The 20,480-nt window shown below is 46.7% G+C and overlaps 1 protein-coding gene across 1 annotated transcript in view; it reads right to left on the bottom strand.

Moving 5' to 3' along the window:
• The window catches only part of Npas2 (neuronal PAS domain protein 2), a 164,746-nt gene that overhangs the window by 72,293 nt on the left and 71,973 nt on the right, over positions 1 to 20,480 (bottom strand). Inside the window, exon 3 of the mRNA XM_029482993.2 lies at positions 1,793 to 1,941. Coding sequence (XP_029338853.1) covers positions 1,793 to 1,941 — 149 coding nt within the window. The remainder of the gene's footprint in view (positions 1 to 1,792; positions 1,942 to 20,480) is intronic.

Genomic DNA, 20,480 nt, shown 5'->3' with positions numbered 1-20,480 from the left:
TCTGGTATATCCATCCATGGAGTGGTCTTATCCCAGCTCCTTAGGTGGTTCTCATGGGCAGCCAAGGCTGAGAAGCAATGGTCTGAATGGATACACTAACTCAGAGCTACAGTGCAGCCATGACAGATCCATGGAGCCCCATCCATTACATTACTGAGAGAACAGTAGAAGGTGACTTAAGATCAGGGCTCCCATAGACAGGCTGCTGGATTTAAAGTCGATGCCTTCCTGGCTGTCTGATTCAGGTTGATTAACCCCCTAAGTTTCTACCCCACAGGACTCTGAGTAAGGTGCTGTTGTGAAGTCTAGAGGCAATGACAGGAATGGTGGCTTTCTGGGAACCCTGCAGTAACGCAGAAAGCAACCCACCATTGCACTCTGTTACCCGCGCCTGTGGGGTTCACCTGTACGCGGGAGACAAGTAAAGTGGCTATATTGTTTATATATATATATATATATATATATATATATATATATATATATATATGCTTTAAGCCACATTTTGGTGCAAGCATCCTATTTCTGCATGAAATTCGCTATGGAGCTTTCCCCATTCTTCCAAATGGGGATTCTCAGAAACCTGTGTGAGTCTGCAGATACTCTGACTGTATGTAGGCAGGTGGGGCAGGCAGGCAGGAAGGCAGGCCTCCTCGGCTTGTGAAAAGGGAAGGCTGGAGAGGTAGGCGCTCCTGGTGTCAAGAAGCAGCGGTGCTGTGGATCTGGCCTTCCTGGGCCAGATTAGAGAATTTGGTAACTCCACAGTGGACCAAGAGCAACATAAATGTCAGGCCGATGAACTTGATTCCAGCTGCCCTATTTAACAGCTGTCCTGCTTCTGTGGCACTGACCTAGTTTCAGTAATTTGCACAAAATATCTTGGCAATCAAACCAACCTGCTATTTCACTTGGCTAAAACATTACTTAGGAAATAAAAGCTCTACTCTGATTAAATGATCACAGTGATGACTATTGCAACTCTGCTTGTGTGGCCTTCCCCAGACTCTTAAAAAAAAGATTTAGTTATTTATTTTATATATATGAGTATACTGTAGCTGTCTTCAGAAACACTGGAAGAGGGCATCGGATCCTATTATGGTTGTGAGCCACCATGTGGTTGCTGGGAATTGAACTCAGAACCTCTGGAAGAGCAATCAGTGCTCTTAACCACTGAGCCATCTCTCCTGCCCTTCCCCAGACTATTTATTTTTGCCACTGTTGTTCTTGGATACTGTTCAAAGCCAGTGGCACCCTAAGTGTGAGATCTGCATACAGGGGTAAAAGCACCAGAGGGGGGACAGTCTGCAGAAGACATGTGGTCCTGGATAGCGTCACGTGGTAACGTCAAGTGACAGGACAGAATCTGCCAGTGACAGGGGAGGAGGGCCATGAGTGACTTGCATGATTTCAGCTGACTAAAATCCTCAAGGACACACAGCTTCAAGTGTGCAGTCAGAACAGATGTCACATTTGGGGAAAGACAGAGAGGGGCAGGTCCTGGATGAGTTCCAGGGGATTATGACAATGACAAACTCATGGTGAATGCCACCTGTGCAGGCTGTGGGCTCTTGAGGCACTCCTAAGGCTGATAAAGCATTTTGAGGAATGGCTGTCTTCCCCCCAACCTGCTAGGCATGGGACTTTTGGGGCAGGTCCAGAGCCTTTGGAGGAGAGCCCATGAGGGATGGGGGTGTCCTTCCTAATGGTGGGCTCATGCCTGCCTGATGGACTCATCACCTGTGGGAAGGGTAGGGCAGGACAGAGATGCCAAGAAGCACGCGAGCACGGCCTTTACCATTGTGTTTCTGCAAGAATCCGATGACCTTCTCCAGCACGGTGGTTTTGTCCATTTTCCGAGTGTTACCAGGGAGCATGGAGCTGAGCTCTTTGATGAGAACATTGAACTGGTCCCGACGCTTCTTCTCAGACTTATTTCGAGAGGCTCTGGGAATACACAAGGCACAGGTTAACTAGAACATTCCACTTCACGAAGGCTTTGTCATGCCACAGAGGTTCCTTCTCTCTCAGAGTGTTTTCTATGGAGAGCACCAGATCAAAAAAGTCTCTCGTGGAGGTAATGTTGGCCACATTTTGGAGCTGAGTAATGGGGCAAGAAACATGTTTTGCTAGACTTTTGGCCACAGAGACAGACAGCACTAATAATAAGCAAGGTCTGACTCACATACAAAACCTTACATAGCTTAGCGCCATTGCCAGACACCACTTCTCTAACTTTGTAGAGCTTTAAGCTCCAGGGAGAAAATTGCACGCTGTTTACGTAGATTTATCCTCAGAGTCCCTGGTGAGGCTCCAACCTTATTTCCTCCAGTCCAGAGCATCCAGCCTTATGCCACCCATGCGGTGTGGTGGGGGTTCCTGGCTGTGCCACTTAGTCATACATATGTCCTGGCCCTTGCCCCAAGAACCATCATCCTGTGAGTGAGGTGACGATGTCTCAGCACAACCTGTGAGCTGTGCAGATCTAGGATGACATGACACCAATGCTGTCCTATTTGTCAGGCAGCTGTGAGCACAGAAAAACAGAACACTCACTATTCAACACGACAGGAGAGGAACTCAGAGGTACATCACTAAGTTGAAGAAACCAGTGTGCTATAGCCTGGTACTGTGTGAACCCCAACTATATGACACTCTGGAAAAGGAGAAGCTACAGAAATGGTAAAGCAACCATGGGTCACCATGGCTCATAGAAAGGGATGTATGGGCACAGCACAGAGAGTATTGAGGGCGGTGACATCACTGTGGCTGAGTCCAGCATGGCAGGCACATGCCACACACTTCTGCCATATACAGCACCAAGAGGGAACCATAATGTTAACAGAGGAGATCATGACATGCCAAGGAGTCTCATCAACTGTAACTGATGGGTATATCACTAAGTGGGTCGCGTGCAGCAAGGAGATCTGTGTGTACACAGGACAGGAACTGTAAGGGAACTCTTCATATCTCTCACTCAGGTATTCTGTGATCCTTACATTGCTCTCCAAGATGAAGCCTGCTTTCATAAAGACATTCTACACTGGCTGTCTGTAGAAGAGATGAGAGCTAGACTTCTCAGGTTGGGACCTCTGAGGATTCCCAGACTTTGAAAGGATTAGAAGAGGGATCTGGGCATTGGCACTGCCCTAACAAGAGGAATAAGGAACACATGATAGAGAGATGCAACCCCCCCCCCCAAATTCTCAAGAAGCAGCACAACTATGGAGCCTTGATCCCGGTGACATCCAAGAGTCCCTTCATCAACAATCCAGTATGGCACTAGAGAGAAGGCTCAGCACTTCAGAGCACTGGCTCTTCTTCCAGTGGATCCAGTTTTGATTTCCAGCACCTACACAGCAACTCACAACCAGTTGTAACTCCAGTCCCAGGAGATCTGATACCCTCTCCTGGCCTCTGTGGGTACTAGGAACATTAGCAGTGCACAGAGATAATGCGTGATAAATAGCCAGGCACATAAAAGGAATAGAAAACTGCCAGCAACCTATTCTGGCATGACCCATGGCCAGGAAAGCTGCCCTATCCCTCCTCCCAAGTATACCCACGATGAACTTTTTATGGAGAGCCAGCTGATGGGCACAGAAACCATGTACTCATGGTCTGCCTGCTGGTCCAGGTACCCCAGCACCCGGGGAGTCACAGTTCCTAGGCGATTGATTGGTCAGTGTGTGGCCAGGACAGAAGTTTCTGGTGGACAGTGGCTCACCTCTCTTGGGGCAGGTATTCAACTGCACAAGTTATCAGTACCAACGTTCCCCCAATTAGTTCCCTAGAAACATAAGAACACACCCTACATAGACACCACCACAGTTGCTGTTTGCTTCAAGCATCTACAACACATCAACACCCAACTCATAGTCCAGTTACCCTGGTTCTGTCTCTGGTAGGGTTATTCCCTGTCCATATCTAAGCAATTCTCCGAAGCTCATCTCCACTGCACAATCTCCTCAGCTTTTCTAAGAGACTTTTTGTTCTTCCAACGCCTCCCTCCTTCTCTCCTGCTCTTGGGTTTTGGATTAAGGGATTCCTGTAAAGGTCTCATTTCTGACCAGGCCACACTTTTCTTCTTGTCACAGACTGAGATATGGAGGCCCCTTCACTGCTAGCTCAGGGTAAAAGGCCCAGTGTTCAAATGCGTGAGATAGAAAAAAAGGAATGCTTTTCATTTTCTGACTGGCTGACTCTGTATTATAAATCATTTTTTAGCCTAGATTTTAAAGAGTGACACGCAACCTCCTCAGCCAAAAAAAGCCCTGCTCTTGTCCTAGTTTGCCGTTATAAATGATTTGCGAGCCGATAACACCCGGCTCGTCATTGCTCCACTCTTGTCTTCAATGGGTGTAATGACGATGAGCGTGGCCCGGCGAAGGATCTGATAGAGGCTCTTATCATTAGTGACAGGAACACAAGCTTGTTTCCGTTGGCCTCCGCCTGGGATGCACTGTGGTGCACCCTGGAAATCGGTCAATGTCAGCTGGATCTGCAGCTCTGAGGCGAGAGAAAGCCAAGAGCCTGGGATGACCTTGTTTCCAGTAATGAGCACCGCTCATGCTAAGAATCCGGAACAACAGGTCGGATGACACCGGGACACTTGGCCTCTGGGATTTTGAAAGGCATCACATTTGCATGCCATGAAATACATGCATTTAAAGTACGCTGTTTGGTGACTTTTTATAATTGTTGACTGTCACCAACACAAGAGAGACAGCAGCTTCGTCTTAGGGGATTTTTCCAAGCCTCTTGTTTTTGTTTTCTCCCAAGCACAGCCACTCAGTTTGGCATTTTCTTGAATTTCCATAAATGGAATTCTAAGAGTCTTGGACCTTCATTTAGCACAGCTTTTGAGACTTCACCACATCGGTGTGCAGATTGACAGTTCTACCTTCTGCTGACAGGTATTCCATTGTATAGCTATGTCACCTTTAGGATATCTCCAGTTTGGGTGAATTATGAACTGGGAGTAGAGAGGTGGCTCAGTGAGTAAAGACCTTGCTGCCAAGCCTGGTAAGCCGAGGTTGATTCCCAAGACCCATATGATGGAGTGGAAGAGCTGACTCCCACAAGTTGTCCTCTGGCCTCATGCATGTACATACTCACATAGTATGCTGTAATAATACATGCAATATGTCTTAGGGTTTTACTGCTGTGAGCAGACACCATGGCCAAGGAAACTCTTATAAGGACAACATTTAATTGGGGTTGGCTTACTGGTTCAGAGGTTCAGTCCATTATCATCAAGGTATGAACATGGCAGCATCCAGGGCAGGCATGGTGCAGGAGGAGCTGAGAGTTCTACATCTTCATCTGAAGGATGCTAGTGGAACACTCACTTCCAGGCTGCTAGGACGAGGGTCTTAAAGGTCACACCTACAATGGCACACCTACTCCAACAAGGCCACACCTACTCCAACAAGGCTACACCTACCCCAACAGGGCCACATCTAATAGTGCTGCTCCCTAGGCCAAGCATATAAAAATCATCACACAATAATAATAATAAAATAGTAATCAAAGAACACTTTCCGGGCATAGAACTGTGCATCTGTAATGCCAGTACTTGGGACACTCAGATGGATAAGTTTCAGGCCAGCCTGGGTTTCATAGCAAGAAGCTGTCTCAAAACACCAAAACAAAATAATCCCAGACTGGAAGGCAGGCAGGCAGACAGACAGACGGGTGGACAAGCAAACACACACACACACACACACACACACACACACACGCGCGCGCGCGTCCCCTAGCCCCACACCCCAATGTAGCAGAAACATACAAGACTTTAAGATTCACTCTCTTGGGCCAATGCAGAAGCACAGAGCTGCTGAGTCACTTGGTAGACATGCGTTCACTGAGACACCACAATATTGCCACGTGAAGTTGGCTCCAGCTGTTTCCCATCTCTATCGGGAACAGATGAGATTCCCACTTGCCCCCATCTTTGCCAATACTTGGGAGTGTCAAGTTTCTACCACTGTTGGATGGTTTGATTGTGGCTTGTGTTTGCCTTTTCCTGGTGACACTGAACATCTTTCTGTATGCTTTATGCCATTCATGTGTCTTCTTTAGGAGGGCGTCTATTAAATTCTGCCTTTATAAACAATTGTGTCATCTTACTGGGGGAGGGATGGGGAGGGGGAATCCAGAGAAAGAGAGTGTGTGTGAGAGAGAGACAGACAGAGAGGAGACAGCAGATAGGAGGACACAGCACAGGTCTCTGTGTTAACACACATCCTTAGGAACCGCAGTCTTTGATTTTTGAATGCAGCTCCCAGGATACCGCTTGTAAAATGTCCATCACTGGACATCTTGGGGAGTTTGAGTAAGGCTGCCTAGGCCTCATCTGCAGGGTACTGACTAAGGGGTTCTATGTAGTTACATACAGCTGCATGCTGCACAATGTTTCCATGAACAATAGACACACTCAACGTGGGCACGTAAGAGCTTGACAGAGCAGGGAAATCGTGGTTGCTTTGATCTTACATCACAGTTCAATGGATCACTCGTGTGAGTATGACAACACTGGTTGTTGACACACCTACTGTGCACTGGTGTTAACACACCTACTGAGCACTCAGTCATCTACAAGCACAGCACATATAACCATGTGTGGGAACTAATACTGGTGAAAACTATAACTGGCGATGTCATTGGCTTGTGTACTCACTACATTGTAAATGATCATGGAGGCTCACACCCCCACTCCTGAGAGTGTGCTGACAGACAACAGTGCACATGTTATGTCAGTAGCAACAGCTTCACACTCTGTGGAGTTTCTTGATGACATCATTTTCTCCTGTGCTTGATTCAACCTCATATTTTTTTGTTTATTGTAGTCCCAAGGGTAGTAGAATATCTCTCTCTCTCACACACACACATGCACAGATAGATGCACAAACGCATGCATATACACAGACACACACAGAAATATACTACACACAGACATACACACATACACACAGACACATTCATAGACACATATATACATAGACACACAGACACAGACACTTATACAGACAGGAATGTACACACACAGAAATTACACACAGGCACACACACAGACACACATAGACACATAGACAGACACACAGACATACACATACAGATGCATAGACAGATACCTATAGACACACACATAGATACATACAGACACACACACACACATAGACACATACACAGACAGACAAACACATACATATACACACAGACACGTACACATACACACACATACACACAGATACACAGACAGGCAGATCCCCCCGCTCCAACACTAGCCTTGGGTGTGCAGTAGGACATGTCATCTGAGTTTGTATGGTATAGTCTATGATGCTTGCAGAGACAGAAGTCACCATATAATTCATTTCTGGGAGTCTGTTTCTGTCAGTAAGTGGCACCCGGCCATGTTGCTTTTCTCATCCTTACAATGGTCCTATGAGGTAGGTACCATTCTTATATGTTTTCCAGGTGAAGAAGCCAAAGCACTGAAAGAGACTGTGTGACTTATCACCATTACACAGTGGGACAGCTGCAATTGCAGGCTGGCTTAGACATCACTCCTGCCCCTTGCTGTAGCTTCCCCAAATCACGTGGCATCATCTTCTAAGAAGCCACATACCCAGTATTCTGGGAGCCCAGAGTCAAGTGTGACTAATGCTGATGGCTTAGTTTTCATTCATACCGCAGGAATGAAACCCACACTCTACAGAAAACAGCATCTCACAAGTCTGTTCCCCTTAGAGACAGGACAGCATAAAAAATGGAGAGCAGAGTCGGACGCCAGCCCCAGCGCCTCAAGGAGGAGCCTTTCCGTTGCTGCGGTCAATGTGATTGGCGTTGGTGTTCAGCTAGCATGTCCTTGTTCTCTTTCAAACAGTTAGGATGGTCTTTCCCTGCCCTGAATGCCAGTGGCCAGTCACACTGTGGCTCCTTAGACATGGAAATGGAGACACAAATAGCAAGGGGTCTGTTCCCAGTCAGATGCTCAAGGTCCCTTCAGACCTGCTGGGTCCTGCCTTGGCAACGAGCCAGAGGAACCGAGGCAACGAACGCTTCGCTCGTCCTGAGCTCCGGATTGAGAACACTTAATAACAAGAGCCTCGATATGATAGTATGGAGAGGTGATGGTCCCTTAGGAGAGGTGGTGGCCCTCTGAGGAGGTGGGGACTAATAAGAGACTATTAGTTTTTCACCCTGGGAAAAGATTAAGACTAAGTAGGTTGTTATGCAGCAACTTTGTTTTCTTCATTTACTCTTGTTTTATGTCTTGCTCTCTCACCATCATCTCTCTCTCTGTGTCTCTCTCTGTGTCTCTCTCTGTGTCTCTCTCTCTCCCCTCTGCTTTCCCGCCCCTCCCCCCCTCTTTCATGTGAACTCACTCACTCACCCCACCATGAAGTCCTTACTGGAAGCCAATGTTACCATCATGCCCTCAGACTTCGGGGAGCATAAGCCAAAGGACCCTTTTCTTAAAGACTCTACTGCCTGGCATTTTGTGGTAACAAGGCAAAATGCATGGAGACTCCCCGAAGAGTCCTCTTAAGCCTCTGAGATGACAGAGAAAAGGGCTCCCCAGACTGTAGCACTTCAAAACAGGAAATAATATCACCCTGTCACGCAATGAGGAAGAGGCGAAAAGGTAAACAAGTTTTCACGTGTGACTCCAAGGTGGATTTATACTTATGGGAGAGTTGAGTATGTCCTGGTTGTTGCCCGTGTGGTCTAGTTTGGGAATCCAGGCAAATGTACACCCGAGTCTACCCAGCTTGGGCAGTACAGGGATGGGTTTAAATTCAGGTTCAATGCATATTGGGAAGGATTTTTACCATCTTCACCAAGAAGGGAAACACCATGCCCAGCGTCTCCGCACTTCAAATTAGCCATGAAGAAGAAGGTATTGATGAAGTCAGTCCCATTGCCTACCTGGAATGTTCGGACACAGGAACCCGTCAGAGGCGTTAGCCGCCGGGGCAAAGCTCATCTTTAAACATTCTGTCTCATACACTGAGGAAGACGTCATGAGGCTTCCTGAAAATAGCAGCGATTAGCTTTTGATCCCACAGCCAGAGAATCTAGGACTTCCAGGGCCACAAGCAGTGTGGCAGCAACACTGGGCTGGCTGACAGGAAGAAGAGATTTCTGTTCCAGAGAACACTGCTGATTATTTTTAAATTCAGGCTTATGGATAACACAGAACGGAACCTCCAATCCAAAAGATATCCAGATGGCCAAGACCTTTACAGAGGGCACTAAGCCAGACTAGCACTCCCGTGCCTATTGCCAGGCCTGAGACAGGTCTTCAGATCTCAGACACACCCGCAGTTATAATGTAAAGACCAGGGTGGCTCCCCTTGACTAGTCTACGTTGTGTAAGTACTTGTTAGGTCATCTCAAGACCAAGACAGATGTGAATGGAAGAAAGCAATGTAAATGTTGTCACGGATTGATGAAGAAAAAGCCACTAGGCACCCAGCTAGGCATTAGAAGTTTGTATGTGTGGGAGACCTCACACAGAACTCCAGGGTGATGTTGTGGTTGTTGCCCTGTGCAGAAAAGCTGATATCAAGAGAAGAATCAAGGGGGCCAAGTGATTAACCCCTAAAAGAGCCAGAGGAACTGATTTTGTTTCAGGGGTCCATATTGAAGACCAGGACCTAGAAGGCACGTTTACTCCAACTGTAGCCTCTTCATCAAGATGTACAAGAAAGAGAGCTCACAGCTGGAGAATAGCATGGCACATGGCAGGTTGTTGAGGTCTCTGATGCGCCTCATCTGGCTTCAGAGCGTTACAGCATAAGCAGGCTTTTGCTGATGCCAAGGAGAGTTGGTGACCTGCTTCAGGCATTGGGGTAGCACCTGGTGTATTATGGGATGGAGTCATCAGGCTCTGGGATGAGTCTGGCTACTTCTCGGCTAAGTGGAATGAAGCAGCATACACCTGGTGAGCTGTGATGCAAATACCAGAGGGTTATGGAAACCCTGACCGCTGCTCATTTCGATTGTGTCTGGGGTAGATGACTCTCACCTTCTGGCTGAGTTCTGATGGATAAGTTTGCCCTGGTACCTGGGTTTGCTCCAGGAACCATGATCCCAGGCAGGTCCAGTGTGAGGCCTCTGAGCAGAAAGAGAGGACCCCCTCTTGGAGACAGTCCAAAGGACCCCAAAACAGGGAAGGAAACAGAAGCAGCTGGTGGAGAAAATCTGCCAACATCAGGAGGTGCTGAAGGCCATGCACAGCCACCCCCAAGCTCATACCCTTTTGACATGACCACCAGACCTCCCGCTAAAGAACTCTTGTGTGGATACCTCTGCATTCTGCCACCCCTCTACTGACAGTGACCAAGAATGCTCTGAGAAGAGTCCATTCTATCCAAGCTCCCACAACAACCAGCAAAGGCTCCTGGCTGTGCTTCCCAAGCCTTCTGCATGGATACCCCAACCCAGGGCCAGTACCTTCAGGCTGATCCAGCCACCCGAGGTACCCCTCTCTCAAACCTAAAAATCCTTCCGTCAAGACGGTATCCTGGCCTATTCCTTTAGTGCAGACCATCACTGTCTTTACTCCTTAACTCCAAGGGCCTTCAAGGGAAGAGGACCAGGCAGACTTAAAAGAGCTCAGAAACATAAAGGGTACCTGTGGAGGTGGGTGTGACTAGGGAGTGGTATACAGACCTTGCCAGAGCCATGGAGGTGGTGGGAGTATGGGACCATGGAAGGTGAAGTCTAATGACATATCCACAACCACTGGGTGGAGAAAGTCAGTGATGGATGATGTTTGGTTGATAAAGCCACCTCTAGAGTTTCAGAGGCCTGACAGACAGAGGAAGGGCGAAGAAAGAAGAGTCTATGGTGCTCCAGCCCTGTTGGAGCCCCATACCTCCAGCTATCTCCACTGAGCCTGATACCACCGCCTCTGGCATCATGAAGGCCATGCTCCAGCTTCCTTATGGCGGCTTACGGTATTCCTGCCTCCGAGTTTCCCCATCTTGGTTTCTTTGAAGAATGCATGAAGTCATATGAGACAGGGTTCCAGAATCTGCCCCATCTGCCAGAGGCGTGCCAAACTGCTGGCCAAGGCCTTAGAGAAGGACCTGCCCACATTCCAGGTAAAGCTCAGTGCATGAGAAGAACTGCGGACCGGTATCCTAGTATTTCTGCAAAAGGGAGGGAGGAATCTGTGGTTTCAACTTGGGCTTGCTTGATGGATGTCTGGACCAGAGAGCTTAGGTAACAGTTTAGTGGCCTGGCCTCACCCCAGCCAGACCAAACCTGACTCTGTCCCTTGTACCGCTATTTCCATGTGTATAACTAGTTTTGGGTGTCCTCCAAGCCATAAAATGAGATCCCGCCATCTTGGCAGAATGTATGGATGAGTCTGAGACAAGGTGCTGGGTATTAGAGTAGAAACTGGTGAGAAGACCAGGAAAAGGCTGGAGAAATTCAGCACGACGCGAGGAGGATTGCAGAGGCACTCTGCAAAGACCACACCAGTGTCTCCGTTATTTTCTGGTGTCAACCCTAACACCTGCTGTGGGGGCTCTCAGGTTTCAGGGGTTTCTAGATGAAGGAGTCTCTCTCTGTCCAGTCTCCTCTGTCTAGGTAAGTGTCCTAGTCAACATTCCATTGCCACGAAGAGACACCATGGCCACAGCAACTCTTATAAAAGAAAGCGTTTAACTGGGGCTGGCTTACAGTTTCAGAGGTTTAGTCCATCATCATCATGGCGGGGAATATGGGGACAGGTGTGGTCCTAGAGCAATAGCTGAGAGCTACGTCCTGATCCACAGGCTGAAAGAGAGAAACTCTTAAACAACACAGGTAAGTGTTTTGTTTGTTTGTTTCTTTGTTTTTTAAAAAAAAACCTCAAAGCCCACCTCCAGTGACACACTTCCTCCAACATGGCCACCCTTCTGAATCCTTCTAATCCCATTCAAGAGTTCCACTGCCTTGTGACTAAGCATCCAAATATATGGGCCTCTGTTGACCATTTTTATTCACACCACCACAGTAAGGTAACACTGCTGTTAGAATTCTTTTAAACTTGCAACCTTAAAGGTAACATCTAAGAAGAGACCTTTTTGTATATTTCGGTACATACTCAGTATGGGAGGGTTTGATCCCAAAGTCTCACCCACCCCACACCTACAATCTGGCAAGCTCTGTTCTGCTCCCCACAACTACACAGACGGTCCCCAACGTCTGATAACCTGACGTGGCTTTCCCCTTACACTGGTGTGAGGGCGACACACACTCGCTAGAAGCTAAACTATGAGCTTTGGATTTCAAACTTTCCCCAGATAGTGACAGGTGGCAAGATCCTAGGTTATGATACAACTGTGAACCACAGTTCTGTCAGCCACGAGGAGAAGCAACCGATGGAATACAACATCCTACATGGCCAAGCTGAGATGTTCTGTTGGCCTGGCATGCTGCAGGCATTACAACTTCCAGGATTTCCACCTTAGCAGTTACAGAATGTGACCCCACTGACTCACAGGCAGCATGCCACTGTACAGTACACAGGAGGGAGATTGTGATGGCCCTGGAAACCTAGCTCTCTTAGGTTTTTACTGCTGTGAACAGACACCATGACCAAGGCAACTCTTATAAGGACAACATTTAATTAGGGCTGGCTTACAGGTTCAGAGGTTCAGTCCATTATCATCAAGGTGAGAGCATGGCAGCATCCAGATAGGCATGGTGCAGGAGGAGCTGAGAGTTCTACATCTTCATCTGAAGGCTGCTAGCAGAATACTGATTTCCAGGCAGCTAGGATGAGGGTCTTAAAATCCACACCCACAGTGACACACCTACTCCAAAAGGCCACACCTACTCCAACAAGGCCATGCCTACTCCAACAAGGCCACACCTACTTCAACAAGGCCACAGCTCCTAATAGTGCCACTCCCTGGGCCAAGCATATACAAACCTTCACAATAGCCATCTACATTCTAAATATCTACCCCTATATCCACAGGTAAGTGTAGCTCCCTCCCATCCCTCATCAAAGAAGCTTCCTTTTACACCAGACGGAGACCATTCAGAAAGTCTCAATGGATCAAAGTTCCAGGGAGAACTGACCACGGGGCGCACAACCCAAATTGCTTCGTGGACATCACAACCTACATGCAAGGCTCAGAGCAATGGAGATAAGTGTCAGAGGAGGCCTTAGCCAGGTGGATCGACACTGGTGTTACCTGTCTGGGTAGCGACTTCACTGCCAACCATACCTCCATGGCTGGAGTGCTGGGGTGCCAAGTGGAGGAGGACTATGTCTAGAGCAAGGGCTTCAGGGACTATCTCATGAGTATGCTTCTGGGGCTCAGGTGCCAACTGGGATGGAGGATGGAGATAAGGGAGAGAAATAGGTTACTATATTTTGATCAAGAATTAAAATATTAATGTTTAAATATTTACGAGTGTATCTTCAGAAGCCAGAAGAGGGTGTCAGATGATTTGCAACAGGCAGTTGGGAGCCACCAAGTGTGGGACCAGGGGACAGAACTTGGGACCCCTGGGAGAGCAGTGAGCATCCATGGTCGCTGAGTGATTTCTCCAAACCCAGCATGCTGTTTCTTGAACCATCTTGGCTCCTTCTGCCCAGCACAGTGTCTTTCAGAGGCATCTGAGTTATATCCCTGCCTCGCTCCTTGTATCCTGCTGCCAGGTAATTTTCTACTGTATGAACACAGCTGGCTTATCTACCCACTGAAGGACAGTCATGTAGTTTCTGGGCAGAGTCATTATGGATTATAGAGTGGATGCAAACACTGTTTCTAGTTCTCAAGTGAAAATTTTCAGCTCTCTGAAATAAACAATACAGGAGCAGGAGGGTTGGTTCCTAGGGAAGGTGCATATTCACTTTTATAAGCAACTATCAACCTCCTTCTCCAAGATGGCTCCCTCCCTCCCACTAGCGACATACAAATGAGCCAGTGATTCTCAGTCCACCAGGGCTTTTGAGCCTAACTCCCAACTTTCCTAAGAAATGAACGGTGGTGCTTTATTGGGGTTTCCACTTGCATTAGTATCTTGCATAATGATATGGCACATTTGATGTGCGCGCGTGTGTGTGTGTGCACTTGCTTGTGTATCCCAGCACACCAATGGGGGTCAGAGGACAAATCTGTGGAGTGAGTCCTTTCTTGCTACCTGCAGGGAGATTCCAGAGAGGCTTGTGGGCAGGAGCCTTACCCACAGAGCCACCTCACTGACACTCTCCTCTTCAACTTTTACCTGCATTGCTTACTCCTTACTGCTAAGTTATGTTCTGGGTACATATGGGATTTGTCAATGTTTTCTCCAAACCATAGCTCTCCTCCCCTCCCCTCCCCTCCCCTCCCCTCCCCTCCCCTCCCCTCCCCTCCCCTCCCCTCCCCTCCCCTCCCCTCCCCTCCCCTCTCCTTCCTTCCCCTCCCCTCCCCTCCCCTCTCCCTTCCCTCCTTCCTTTCCCTCCTCCCACGCCCTCATCTCTGACCTTTCCCTTTCCTTTGGCTTATCCTTTTGGTGCTAGATCCAAGGTCATACAATTTTCTCTTAGAGTTTCATACATTTTCCAGTTCAATTGATGGTCTATTTTGAGTTGCGCACTGATTTATATTTCATGAAAAATTGTTTAATATCATCACACTCTTTATCTGCATCCGTTGCATGATAACGTGGGGTTTCTGTGTATTAAAGCGGTAGATTGTACTCAGTCACTTCTAATACTGGATCGTCTTGCATCCCTTAGGTACATTGTACTTGATTGTGACTTTACTACTCACACACACACACACACACACACACACAGAGAGAGAGAGAGAGAGAGAGACAGAGAGAGAGAGAGAGAGAGAGAGAGAGAGACAGAGACAGAGACAGAGAGACAGAGAGACAGAGAGACAGAGAGAGGAGAATTACCAGTGCTGTGTGTTTGCCTTGTGTTGTTTGGAGAGACAAGGTCTTTTCATGTAGTTCATGTTGGTCTCACACACAATCCTCCCACCTCAGCTCCTGAGTGCTGACGTCACAGGTATGAACTACAACACCCAGCTGGCTCACCAACATTTTCCTTCTTTTTTTTTTTTTTTTTTATGACAGGGTCTTTCTGTATACCTTGACCGTCCTGGAACTCCCTCTGTAGACCAGGCTGGCCTCGAACTCAGAGATCCATCGGACTCTGCCTCCCAAGTGCTGGGAAGGTGTGTACTACCACATTTATTTTTTTTTTTTTAAGTTGAGGAATGTTCTGTCTGAATTCACAAGGGACATGGTCTCTGGTTTATTTTCTCATTTACCAGTTGAGGTAATGCTGCCCTTCTAAAATGAGCTGGAGTGTGTTTCCTCCTCTCTTCGTTTCTGCAGAGCACTGCATACAGAGGGAGGGATTTCTTCCTTCGATATTTGGCAGAATTCAGAATTCATCAATTAAACCATCTGGATCTGGGTTTTATAGTTTCCATTTGTAACTTCAAATCAATGCACCAGCAAACTCTTCCGGCTCTCTTATCAACTGTGCGAATATGGTTGCTTGTGGTTATTAAATTAATGCTCCATCTCATCTGAATTTACATGGACACAGCTGGTCACAGAACTCCCTTATGACCTTTTTAATGTCAAAAGGCTGTGTAGCGGTGTGTCTTCTCTTGTTCTCATTACTGGCGATTCTTGTCTCAATCTCAATGCCAATTTGCTTGATTCTTTAAAAAAAAAAATCTCCTCTCTGCTTAGCCAATTTTTTTTGTCTTCCTTTTTATTTGTTTTATTTTTCAATGTTGTCGTCGACCTATGCTGTTCTTCTCTTTGACAATAAGAACTTACTGTATACACCTGGAAGGCTTAGAACTCACTATGTGATCAGGTTGGCCTTGAACTCACAGTGGTCTGCTTTCCTTTCCCTTTCCAGTGCTGTGATTGAAAGCATGGCCACCATGGCTGGCTATGTTTATTCTATGAATTAATTTTGTTCTTCTATTTCTCTTCTTACGTTCTCTCCCCTTCATTCCCCACCCCTGCTCTCTGCTCTCTGGGTACACAGGACAGAAATCAACACCAGGAGTTCTCCTTAATTGCTCTCCTCCTTAACTTCTGAGACAGAGCCTCTCGCTAACCAGAGAGCTTATTGGTTCAAGGCTGGCCAGTGAGATGCACGAAGCCATCTATTTTGGCTCCTGACCTCCTAGTGATGGATACCTGGCTTTTACATGGGTGCTAGGGTCAGGGTTCTGAACTCAACTTCTCATGTTTGTACAATAGGCGCTTTATTAACTGAGCTGCTTCCCAGCCCTTGATTCTGTCTGCCTGCCTGTCTGTCTGTCTGGCTCTCTCTCTCTCTGTTTGTGGCTGTCTGTCTGAATATGAATTTGAGCATGTGTGTGCAGTACCCGAGATGGTCAGAAGATCCCGCAGAAATAGAGTCACGAGCAGTTGTGAGTCCCCCAATGTGGGTGCTAGGAATTGAGCATAAGTCCTCCACAACAGCAGCGTCATAACGGATGAGCCATTTTTCCAGGCCCCACTGTTATGAAGGGAGTTTGGATGTGGCTCTAGGGTTCTGCAGGGTTCTCTCTGTGCGCTCAGCAGCCCACAGCACGCAGCCCCTGGAAGGCATTTTCCATTTCATTCAGTTGACATGGTCTCCAATACTCTTTGAGACATCCTTTTTGATCCGTGGGTTCCTTGGAAGTTTGTTTTTTAATTTCTAAGCTCCAGAGATTATCTTTCCTGAAAAAATTTTTTTTCTGTTCCTAATTTAATTTTGCTTCATTTGGATTTCTCAACGCTTGTTTCATGAAGCGACATTTGGTCTCTCTTGGTACGTGTTCAATAGGTACTTGAAAATCGGGTTCCGATGATACTGCTGTGTGGGGTGTTCTAGAAATGTCAATCAGCTTAGCATCCCCACTGCACTTCGGCTCACTGGCTCAGGACGGAGAGCAGCACAGCAAAATCTCCCATTGATTCTTCAGGCTGGGTTGCACAGGCTTGGATGCGCTTGCTTTTCAGTGTGTATAGATATCCATTGCGTGATGATAACAATAGAATTGTTATCTTTTCTCGGTGAATTGATCTTTTACCTCTATGCAATGTCACTCTGTCTCTCTAGTAATATTTCATGTGCTAACATAATTTGATATCACTGTTTAAAATTACTGTCTGTATCATATATATGTGTATATATATATATATATATATACATATGTAATTTTCCGTTTTATTTCTAACCTACTTATAGGATCAGGTTTGTGGGTAAGTGTCATGTGATAGCATGCAACTAGGCTTGCTTTTTTTTTTTTTATCATTCTGCTTGATAGCAAGACTCAGTTACCAAAGATGTCTCATGCTCTGGACATGGGACTTAGAAAAATCAAGCTGGTATTGACCTGGAAGCTTTCTCTTGCTGACTAGAGTTCATTATGCCAGGAGTGAGAAAAGCTATCCATGGTCTTACAGAGTTGTGAACTGTCAGAGCTACAGTAACACCCAACCTGGCAAGGCATACCTATGGGTACAGCCATGTCCTCATGAATATTATCGGGGTAACCAACCACTCCACAGAAGGAAACTCATGCCTGGTACTGAAAATCTCACCAGAACCCTAGGGCTGGGAGCTCACAGGCTCCAGGGGCGACCTCCTTGCGACCTTCTCTGTAAGAGAACTTTTTGCTTTGCTTTTGCTAAACCACCACTGGATCAAGCTGTCTTCTAAAAATGTATCTTTATACCCATAGATTTCTGCAGCTATCTGTCTGTCTTTGTGTGGTGGACGGTTAATACAAAGATCCACAATGGGTCCAAGTGCAGAGAATGGGTGTCTGGGGAGCGATCAGGCATGGATGGAACAACTGTATCACAGCACTTGTGCCAAGGCTCAGGAAACATTGCAGAAGTGGAGGGAGAAAGGTTGGAAGAGCCAGAGGAGGCACCGCCACAAGTACAGGCTAACATTAGTGGGGGAGGGGCATATGAGCCACAAATCCTCAGTGAGGAGCTGTTGGTAGCTGATGACTACTAGGTAAAGAGAGTTAGGTTTCTTTAGGGATATTGTGCTGCGTAGTTTTATGTCAACTCAACACAAGCTAAAGTCATCTGGAAGGAAGGAACCTCAATAAAGAAATGCTTCCAGAAGATGGATGGGGTTGTAGGCAAGCCTGTAGGGCATTTTCTTAGTGACCAGTGGGAGAAGCCCAGCCCATTGTGGGTGAGGCCATCTGGGCTGGTGGTCCCAGGTTCCATATGAGAGCAGGCAGAGCAAGCCAGTAAACAGTGCCCCTCGATGTTTTCATTTAAATTCTTGTCCTAACTTCTTTCAGTGATGAACAGCTATATAGAAGTGTAAGCCAAATAAGCCCTCTCTTCCTCAAATTGCTCTTTGGAGATGGTGTTTCACTGCAGCAATAGAAACTCTAACTAAGACAAGTGTAATTGCTGGTAGGCTGAACAACGTTTCAGTAAATGGACCCGCATGAGTGCGTATATTGGTAACACTAACTGGACTCAATGGGTTATAAAAGTAATAAGAAAGCATGAAGTAGGAAGGGGACAAGGGGAAGGGGTCATGAAGAACTGAGGAATAGGGCTGAATATGAGCAAAAGTGTACACATTGTGTGAAATTATCAAAGATTACATAAAATATGCTACTACTACTACTACGACTACGACTACGACTACTACTACTAAAGTGGACCTGGAGAGATGGGTCACTGGTTCCAAGAGTGTGTCAGGTATGGCAGAGTGAGTTTGGGTCTCAGTGCCCATGTATTCAGGCAGCTCACAAATGCCTGTGGGTCCAGCGCCAGAGAATCTGATGCCTCTGACTTCCACCAGAACATGCACTCTGTGCTCAGACCCGACACAGACATATACCCCTAATTAGAAGTCAGTAAATCTAAAACCCCATTATGACAATCTGTGTCATATTTAGATACTTTATATTCAATGTATTTGTGTGCCTGTGTGCATGTGTGTGTGCTTGCTTCTGTCCCCACCCCACCCCCCTCTCCTCTCTCTGTGTGTACATGTGTGCGTGAGCATCCATGTTTGGGTTTAAGATATCATTCTACAATCTGTTTTCTGTTTGTTCACTCTTTCTTTTTGGTTGTTGTTCCTGCTTGTCTTTTCTATCTTCTTTTGAATTATATACTCATCTAACTTTCCTTCATATTTCTCTGTAACATGTGTAGCAAAAATTCTAGGGATTGTACAATAGAAACTTAACTTTTCAGCACCTGTTTAGTGCATGTGAAATTTTACTCTGTGTATTTCTCTTTATTGCTTTCTCGGTATACAGTGTATCTACAGTGTATCTACAGTGTATCTTTTTAAGTCCTCTGCATACAGATGCTACCCACTAATAAGCTCAGAGGAAATGCTGCTTTAACATGTCACATATCATTCTCTCTCTCCAGTAAGCTGCCATTTCCATCCTTTATCCCCCATACTTGTCTCTGTCTGGCATTATTTCCTTCCTGTTGGTGACACTTTAGCAGCTCTTCCCTAGTGGTTCTCCTTCCTGACAGCCTGGTCTCATTTCTTGGATGTCATCTTCTCTTAGTGTCATCCCTGAAAGACATTTTCCTTGGGTGTAGCATTTGGGATAAACAGTTTTCCTTTGACACTTAAACAATGGTGTGCCACGTCTAGACTCTTCTGTGGTTTCTGGTGAGAACTCCACACTGCTTTTCAGGGCAGTCCCATGCGGCTAGTCTTGGATTCCAGTTCTAGGGTCATTTTACTCCTCCCAAGAACTCTATCCAGTACTTCGGTTCCCAGTACCCCTTTTTCATTCTTTTGTTTAAAAGTTGGCTCCTTGTTTATTCTACTCTGCCTTATACCTCCTATGCTGATATCTGTATTTGGGGCCAAGCAGTATGAAACAGAGAGGGTGAGAAAGCCATCAGGGTTCCAGCTCCTCGATAGCTCCTCTGACTGGAGAAGAGGCTCCTGTTTGTCAGCACCCTGTGCATTCCCATAGCTCCTGCTACTACTGCAGCCACCACAGAGAAATGCCTTAATGGTGGGAAGAAATGGGATGAGAACAGGAAAGCTCAGGTATCCATCCCGTCACTGCACCCAAGCATCAGGAGACCCCGTTGGGTTAGAAATCCTCTCTGTCCTTGAAACCCACTTCTGGGTCTGGGTCTGCACTGAATCTAGGACAGGGAAACCTGGGGGGCAAACAAAGCTGAACCTAATGCCAAGGCTTCCAAAAGAGATACCTCCTCAGTCTGGCATGGTAATTGCCTTTTGCAGACCTTAAAGAGCTGGCCCACGCATTTGACCAGGTCTACAGCCATGCTCAATGTGATGGATGTGATGGACACCTGAGAAGAATTGACTATGCCTCACTGGAGATCCAGAACCCTCAACATATTTTTTGTTTTGTTTTGTTTTGTTTTGTTTTGTTTTTTCGAGACAGGGTTTCTCTGTATAGCCCTGGCTGTCCTGGAACTCACTTTGTACACCAGGCTGGCCTCAAACTCCGAAATCCTCCTGC

This window comes from Mus caroli, unplaced genomic scaffold (genome assembly GCF_978045245.1).
Source record: "Mus caroli unplaced genomic scaffold, Mus_caroli_1 scaffold_1, whole genome shotgun sequence".
Classification (NCBI taxonomy): domain Eukaryota; kingdom Metazoa; phylum Chordata; class Mammalia; order Rodentia; family Muridae; genus Mus; species Mus caroli.
Note: the sequence above shows the minus strand (reverse complement) of the source record. Positions and strands in the feature narration are given on the sequence as shown.